At 43.3% G+C, this 8942-nt stretch overlaps 1 protein-coding gene across 3 annotated transcripts in view; it reads left to right on the forward strand.

The window, feature by feature from the left end:
* The window catches only part of WASF1 (WAS protein family member 1), an 86091-nt gene that overhangs the window by 74288 nt on the left and 2861 nt on the right, over positions 1-8942 (forward strand). For 2 of the 3 annotated variants that reach the window (XM_006019494.3, XM_025198875.1), the window contains exons 5-7: positions 3678-3795; positions 4602-4774; positions 7910-8089. In XM_006019494.3, coding sequence (XP_006019556.1) covers positions 3678-3795; positions 4602-4774; positions 7910-8089 — 471 coding nt within the window. The remainder of the gene's footprint in view (positions 1-3677; positions 3796-4601; positions 4775-7909; positions 8090-8942) is intronic. The other variant, XM_025198876.1, reaches the window with a different exon arrangement.

Consider the following 8942-nt stretch of genomic DNA (forward strand, 5'->3'; position numbering starts at 1 on the left):
GGACAGAGCCTTGAGGGACCCCACTGGTCACAGGGCACCACAACGATCGACTTCCATCAACCACCACCCTCTGGGTCCTACCACGGAGCCAATTCCCCAGCCAGCAATCATGGTGAGGCCGAGGCCAAGGCTGCAGATAGCCAGTTTTGCTAAGAGGTGATCATGGGATACCAGATCAAAGGCTTTTTTAAAGTCAAGATATATGACATCAATCTCTTCTCCCTTGTCCAGGTGATAGATCACCTGGTCATAAAAGGAAATAAGATTGGTCAAGCAAGACCTACCCACAACAAACTCGTGCTGGCTATCCCTCAGGATGTTGCCATTGGCCAGTCTGTTAAGAATGGCCTCTTTGATAATCTTTTCTAAGGCCTTCCCTGGGGTAGAGGTCAGGCTGATGGGCCTGTAGTTTTCTGGATCCACTTTCCTCACTTTCTTGAAGATAGGCACCACATTGGCCTTCTTCCAATCTTTGGGCACTTCACTTGAGCGCCAGGAGTTCTTGAAGATCCGTGCCAGGGGCTAAGCTATGATGCTAGCCAGCACCTTGAGTACCCTAGGGTGTAAACCGTCAGGGCCGGCTGACTTGAAGGTATCCAGCCTCTCAAAGTGTTCAGCACTGATGGAGGGTAAGGAATCTTCCTCACCCGGGTCTCCTTGTCCTGTAATGGGCAGGGGCGTCCTGTGGGACTGGTGAAAGACCAACACAAAGTACCCATTTAGCAAGTTGGCTTTTTCCTGGGCATCGGTTGTCAGCTGTCCCATCTGGCTCAGCAGGGGTCCAGTGTTGCCCTTGCTTTTCCTCCAGTTTCCCACGTATCTAAAAAAGGACTTTTATTGTCTTTGATACTTGTAGCTAGTTGGAGTTCTGTTGCAGCCTTGGCTTTCCTGGTTCACTCCCTGCAGGTCTGGACCAGTGCAGAATATTCCTCCTTGGAGGTGGATCCAGTCCTCCATCCTTTGTAGATCTGTCTTTTTAGACGCAGGAGGTCTGCTAGATCCCTGGAGATCCAAGGGGACTGCTGTGCCCTTTTGCTACCTTTCCTCTGAGATGGAATAGACTTTGCTTGTGCATCCAGGATCGCTCCTTTGAGGAGCAACCACTCATCCTGAACTCCCCTCTTCTTTGGTCTGTGACCCTTTAGGGCCTTGCTGGCAAGCCTCCTGAGCTTGTCAAAGTCAGCTTTCCTGAAGTCGAGGACTTCTGTATTACTGACTGACTTGCCAGCTTTACAGCGGATGGTGAAGGTGATCAACTCGTGGTCACTGTCCCCCAGCTTCCTTTTGATCGTTAGGTCGCTGATTAGGTTGTCCCCCATTTCCAGAACCAAGTCAAGCAGTGCTTTACCTCTCACTGGCCTGTAGACTTCTTGTGTCAGATAGAGTTCATCCATGCACGAGAGAAAACTTTGCGACCGCTTGGATTTGGCCAAGCACTTTTCCCACGAGATGTCTGGGTAGTTGAAGTATCCCATGACATCCATGCACTGGGAGCAGGCGACCTCAGCCAATTCCCTGGTGAACTCCTGGTCAGGCTCTTCATCCTGGAGGTCTGTAGTAGAGGTCTGTAGTAGACTCCCACCATTGTGTCCCCTGTGCCATGTTCCCCGCAGATTTTAACCCAGAGGGTCTCCAGTTGTCCACCCTGGGTGCCAATGTCAGCTTGCAGGGATGTGTAGCGTTCCTTGACATAGAGAGCTACACCCCCTCCCCTTTTGTCCACTCTCTCTCTCCTGTACAGGGGATAGCCATCTATACCTGTGGCCCAGTCATGGGTGGAGTCCCACCAGGTCTCCGTTATTCCTATGACATCATAATTATTTGTGTTAAGCAGGAGGGCAAGTTCCTCCTGTTTATTCCCCAAGATCCTGGCATTTGTTTACAGGCACACAAGTGTCCCCTTGGGGGCCCTTGCCTTGCCTACAGCTCATTCCAGGGCTGGGGCAGGGGTGGGCTTCCTTAAGTGCCTTGGCCTGCTGGTTTTGCAAGGGTTGCTCAGTGGGCCAGCAGTGGCAGTGTTCGCTCCATCCCCCGGTAGGCTTAGTTTAAAGTCTGGTGGAGCAGGTCAGCCAGTCTGGCTGAGAAGAGCCTCTTCCCCAGCCGAGAGAGGTGGAGGCCGTCCCTTCCCAGCAGCTGACTGCCTCTCTCACGAAAGAGCAGACTGTGGTCATGGAAGCCAAAGCCTTCCCGATGACCCCAGCGCCACAGTCTTTGGTTCACTACCTCGATTCTCCTCTCCATCCTCAGCCCATAGCCCGAAACTGGGAGGATTGATGAAAACACCACCTGCACCCCCAGCCCCTTAAGCCCCGCTCCCAAATCCCTGTACCACTTCATGACCTGCTTGGGAATGCGGCTCATTTGTGCCCACATGGATAAGGAGCATGGGGTAGGGGTCAGTGGGCCAGTGGAGCTCAGGGATCTTTTCTGCAATGTCTCGGATTTGGGCTCCCGGGAAGCAGCAGACTTCCCAAGCTAAGGGGTCGGGGCGGCAGAGTGTCTCCTCAGTCCTCCTCAGGATGGAGTCTCCCATGACAAACACTTCATGTTTTGTCTTAGGGAGAGAGGGGGCAGTAGCTACAGTTGAGCCTGTGTTGCCTGCAGGAGCTAGCAGCTTAGCAGACTCTGCTGGGGCTGCAAGAAATTCATACCTATTGCAAAGTTCCAGCGGGGTGGGGGCCTTGGTGTCGCCGACCTTCAGTCCTTTAGTTTTAAAAGGTAGCAGAATCTGACCTATAAGTTACCTTAAATTTTCTGCCAGGTAACACACAGAAAAGCTATTCTCAAGTTCCATACCTGTCAAACCTTGTAGTTCCTTGAATGATAAAAAGCCGATTAAAACATGTTCTTTAAATCAGATTATGTTGCTATGAGGGAGGACTGTAAAGCATATTTTGTCCTTTGATTTGGCTCTTATATGATGAGAACAATTTCACAAGAATAGGAAAGAAAAGCATGAGCATCATTGTCAGTAGTTTCTGGCATGGCACACTCAAACATGTTGAATCCTATGACCCAATAAAAGAAAAAATAATTGGAAAGAATTAATCCTTTTCCTTTGGTTCTGTTCCTGAGCCTAGTTTGGATAACCTATGCAATGTAGTCAAATCCATGATGGTTGCACATATAGTTTTAGGGTGGGATTTAGGCTCTTTTTTATTATTGAGGCTGCATGCTAGATTGTGGTTCTGCATATAATTTCTGAGGGCTCCTATCATGCAGGAATATTATGGGGATGGAGACTACCCTGCCTTTCGCTGGTGAACACTATGTTTATCTGGGTGTTGGTCCAGATTATAGCCTCCTTTTCCAATTTACACCTCACCCACTTCCTTTCTATCCCTAGATATCATGGAAACGCCTTTAGGTTCCAATGGTATGTCTGTATAGCACAAGGCAGTGCCATGTAAAGACACCCTGAACCAGCTCTGTGTGCACTAACCCCAGAACCAAAACCAGTAAGGCTGCATTAATATAGCATTGTGCCAGACTGAACAGCCTTGCACTATATGGACAATACCTCCTGAGGCTTGGGTGAATCAATTTAACAGCTATTATCTAGCAAACCATTTAAGGGCCCAGACTGCACTCATTAAGATGCCTATCTGTTGCCTCAGCATTTAGTCCCATATGTTGCAAAATAAATATTATATTCTGTCTTGATCATTTTATTGCAGGGATGATGGAAAAGAGGGTTTGAAGTTTTACACTAATCCCTCATATTTCTTTGATCTATGGAAAGAAAAGATGTTGCAGGACACTGAAGACAAGAGAAAAGAAAAAAGAAAGCAGAAGGTATGATGTTCTGGGCTTAAATAGCTTTGGGTTATTTTTTTTCCTGGAAAGCGTTTGCTTGTACATATGGTACTTCCGTGGTTCTGTGATTTTAAAAGTTCATTCCTTTAGACAGACACGTATAATCTTTTCAGCCTACTGAAACTGGCAGAATTAATTCAATCCAATCAACCTTTTTTTGTAATAAAACACCATTAAAAGGGCATAGAGCTGTCCTGCTGTCTCACTGTGGTTAACAGTGGGTTCTCTAAATGTTCTGAACCTTATAACAGTAACTCAAAATTAATAAAACTCTGATGAAAAATATAACAATCTCTCTGGCATTCCTTTAAAATCCAAAGTCCTAACAATCGTATGGCAAAATGGTTGTGGGGTTTATTTTTAGAAATGTTTAGTTTAATTTAAGATTATTATGGTAAAAAGGGATCAATTTTAATTAAAAAAAAATGAAAAGTATAAAAAACTAAGGAGAGTCATTGCTACACGTTTTGTTGGTATTGTCTTACAAATATAGTACAAACATAGTAATACCCTTATGTAATATAAATGTACATTTCAAGCATGCTTTGAATTAATTTAGGATCATCACTAGGTTGTTGTTTGTTGTATTTTCTACTAAGTATTGGACAGAGTAAAGCTTCTCCCTCTACAAGGCTTTCACTTCATACTGTATTTGGATTTAAGTTATTTTTTTTCATTTTCATATAACCAGGATACTTCTCTATGTTTTGCAACTCTATTTTAAAATCCTGACTTATTTAGAAAGCTTGTCTTAATTGTCAGTTTTGTTTGCATGACTCTTACAGCAGAAGAATCTAGACCGTCCTCATGAACCGGAAAAAGTGCCAAGGGCACCCCATGACAGACGGAGAGAGTGGCAGAAGTTAGCCCAAGGTCCCGAGCTTGCTGAGGATGATGCTAATTTATTACATAAGCACATTGAAATCGCTAATGGCCCTGCTCCACATTTTGAAACAAGGTTTCTTTTGTATTATTCCATCCTTTATTAAATATAAGTCTTACTCTTACACTACAAGTATGCTTAGAAATGGGTAGATGACTGTATTATGTGCCGCAGTACTCAAAGTGATGGTGGTGAAAGAATTACCTCACCCAGAAGATAATTTTAAAGTTCTTTGCCCATGTGTTTTTTAATGGTTTATGATTACCTTGTCACTTTAAAAAGTAATTTATATTGCTGGAATTCATTAAGTCATTGGAGATGCGGAGGTGTGTGTGTCATTGCTGCTCATGAAAAATCTAATATCATCTGTACAAGCTTATACACAGACCTGTTTTTGCACTTCACTTGTGCAACAAGAAAAAACCCTTTTATTATAGACTTCTAATTTTCTTGAGCAGAAACTGCCACTAGTATGTGACAGTTCAGAAGTGAACAATATCTACTTTGAGGCCAGATGAGACCACTGAATTTCTCATGAACAAATCTAAGGTTTGTTTGGATGATAGCCAGCTGCAAGCCACAACATGCTGTATTCTGCTTTCATAGAATATATTTGCAGTTAGCTGGCAGTAACATTTTGAGTGATGTACCTGCCATGTTGCTCTCTGCAGTGTTTGTGCAAATTCAAGGACATAGAAAATAGTAATAAGAAAGAGCTTGGAGAAGGAGGGAATCCAAGCAAGTCTTACCTCATTCTATATCTCAGAGATTCTGGCTGCTGCTACTGTGGTGTGGGGTCACTGCACCCTGGCTGCAGCAGCCAACACAGTTGGGGTTCATGGCTGCTGCTGTTGTGGTAAGCTTAGGCAGCAGCAAGGGCTTTGGACACAAGAGCTTCAGCAGTCTACATTGCACAGGCTCTCTGGGGACCACTCTTAATCCCTCTGTAAGGCTGTGTACCCACATTCAGATAATCTAGGAGAATTCTCTGAGGTTTGTTCTCCTGGTAGAGAAATTACCCAGAGCCACATGTATAGACATTCAAATGCTGAGGCCCTGAAGAGCGAAGAGCTTGCAGTGCTGACACTGTGTAGCCCCAGGGTGCATCTCAGCATGGTTTGCAGTCTTCCTTAGTCTACCTGGCAACAGATGGCAATAGTGCATAGAGCAGCTCTTGCTGATCCAGACTGCCTATGCTTGACCTGCGTTTCCCTGCAGCACAATGTGGGCATTGTGAAGGGACCATGTTCTGCTTCCTGCTGGAGTAGCAGAGTCCAGTGAGCAACACACTGATCCCTGGGAGGGAGGGGGGAAATGCTGAAGGACTGTGTTCTCTTCTAAGACAAGCCAAGACATGTACAGACATTCACTTTCCCATGAAAAACTCTCCTGGGATTGATTTAACCCTGGTTGTCCTCAAGTTATTTTTCTCCTGGAGTGGCCACTTTTACTGTGGGAGAAAAAGCCTGAACAGCTTTATGCCCATGGTTTCTCCTGGGAGAGCACTGATACTCCCAGAAGAAAATGAATGTCTGTACGAGACCTAAAGGCTTGGACAGCTTTTCAGTTTCTCCAAGGAGAGTCCCTGCTTACTCAGGAGAAACCACAAATATACAGAAGTTCATAGTTTTTCTCGCAGAGTAAGCGGTCACTCTGGGAGAAAAATCATGTGGGAACAACCCAAGTGACATAGGTCCCTGGAGAATCTCTCTCAAGAGAGAGAACTCCCATACAGGCTGCCAGTGTGCTTTGGTGCTTCTCTCCCCCTCCTGCAGGGACAGCTTGTGTTAGTCCCAGCTAAGCAGGGAGCAGAACATACCCCCTGTGTGTTTTAGCAAAGCCCAGCATTGAAGCAGTTAGGAGACGTGTTCTGTTCCTGGCTTGTTCCCTGCCTGAATCGCACTGCGGCATTTGGGTTTCGGGAAGTATAAAAGCATACTTCCTGGCCAGCTGCAGCTGGGCTTGAACACAGCATACAGAAGCGAAAGGCTGGAAGACTGTGCATAGCACAGACTCCTCTCCCATCTTCCCTGACCCTGACAATCTCTGCCCATATTCACTTTAAAAAGCCTGCAAAGCTCTCTGGGTCACACGCACTAGGGATCACTGGCAGCCCAGCATCTGCAGGCTCTTTGCTTCTTTATTTGAATGCCTGTACAGGCCAATTTTTCTCAGAAAAATAAACCTGGGAGAGTTGACCTGGATGCTTTGAATGCATGTATGCAGCCTAAATCTGCACCTAGAGTAGGTGCCCCCTTACTGTCCCCCTCGCTACCCCCTACATATCAACAGTGACTATCATCATCATGGTGCCAGAGAGCCTAGTCACAGACCAGGATCTCTCTTTACTAGATGCTGCAGAAACCTAGAACAAGAAGTCTGAACAAACTGGTTATAATGTGCATAGATTCTACAGAAAGCTAAAACAGAGTCCTGGAAGACAAAGCCAAAAAGTGTTCTGCAAATACTTTTTCTCTATTAAAGGGACCTAGATCTTTACTAATACTTTAATTCAATTTCATTAATTTAAAAATATAATTAATTACATTTTAATTGGTGTTGAATTGGGTCCAACAGAGTTTGTACCAGGAGTTAACATCAATAGCACACTAAAGTAGCTTAAGCATTATAGGCACCTTTGTTTTACTTCTGCTGTATTATAGTAAACTTTAGACTGCCTTGTTCTTGAATTTGAAGTATACCCATTTGCAGCACTCTAATTAATCACTTAAAATAATTGAAAATAGTGCGTCCATAGAATGTTTAAAAACACTGATCTCTTGTTAGAATTTTTGTAAAACTATTAAAATTAGGAATTCTATAAAATTTGGGAAAATATGCAACACTGGCAAAACACAAGCCACTACCAGCATGTAGCTGCTACTTACTGTGCTGGAGTTTCCTTAACTGAGTTAAACGAACATAAACGTTAATAGATCATGTTTTAAAAATCATTTGGCTTATCAATCAAAAACTATTTAACCTTTGAGTAGCTAAAAGCAGTAGGACAGAACAGGAAAACAAAAAAACAAAAAAAAGAATTGAAACCCTGGGTCAGTTGGCATCTCTTGTGCAAAGGGAATTTTAATTCAGAGATCAATCAGTAGTACAGAATATTTGGTGAGTTTAGTAATGGATAGTTTATTCCTACTAATGCATATGTCTGATAATCAGAACATTTTAAAGGGAAAAAATGCATGTTTTTTTCAGACCTCAAGCCTATGTGGAACATATGGAGGGAACCTATTCTCTTTCTGCATTACCCTATAGTCAGATGTCTGAACTACTGAACAGAGCTGAGGAGCGTGTATTAGTCAGACCACATGAGCCACCTCCACCTCCACCAATGCATGGAGCAGGAGATGTGAAACCTGTACCTCCTTGTGTTAGGTAAGAAAGTTTCAAGCAACAGTTTAGGCAGTAACTTCATCATAATAAATGGATCTGCTCCTCCAAAAAGGTACAGGTCTCAGGACTTCGCTTTGGAGAATTATTATTATACTTGGTTTCAGCCTGTTTGGAGGAAGAAAGAGGGACTTTAGAGAGCAAAACACAAAAATAGATGTCATGTTTGTTAAATTACACAGCTGCTGTTTCTCTTTTAGTTTGTTTTTCTGCTGCTTTATGGCCTATAAACGCCAGGTGGAATTTTTGGTGCCATCTAAATCATGCACTGTGTGAGACAATATTTTTCCTTTAACTTCAGGTCAGAGTCAGACTTTCTGGATTAAATTTTTACAAGGATCCTTTTTTATCTAGAATACAAGAGAGTATATCCAATAGTATTGTTACAGCAGCAAAATAGGTTAGTTGCTATGCAAGAGAATATATTTATTTTGTGCAAGGGACATGGACTGAAATATACCTCTTATATGGTTCATTTTTTCATGTGTTAATTGATTGTTAAATTTGCCTACTTGGGTGTATTGTCTGATTAATTCCTCTCAAAACCTTTAAAAAATAACACAGTTGTCTCATCATCATTAGGATTGAAAAGCTTACTGCACTAAACAGGACTGTCACTATGTAGCTATTGCCCTCTGTAAAATACACATCAGTGACATTGTACCAGGGGACCATAAATCCATATCATTTTCAACATAAGCTTTTATAATTCATTCTGTAAAAAAACAAAAAAAACAAAAAAAACAAAAAAAACCCTTTAGACAAAGGGCAGTTGGTCAAAACTAACATCTTGTTCTATACATTGAATAAATATTCTGGAATTACACTTTGGTGTAGG

The sequence above is a fragment of the Alligator sinensis genome, unplaced genomic scaffold (assembly GCF_000455745.1).
Source record: "Alligator sinensis unplaced genomic scaffold, ASM45574v1 scaffold737_1, whole genome shotgun sequence".
Lineage (NCBI taxonomy): Eukaryota > Metazoa > Chordata > Crocodylia > Alligatoridae > Alligator > Alligator sinensis.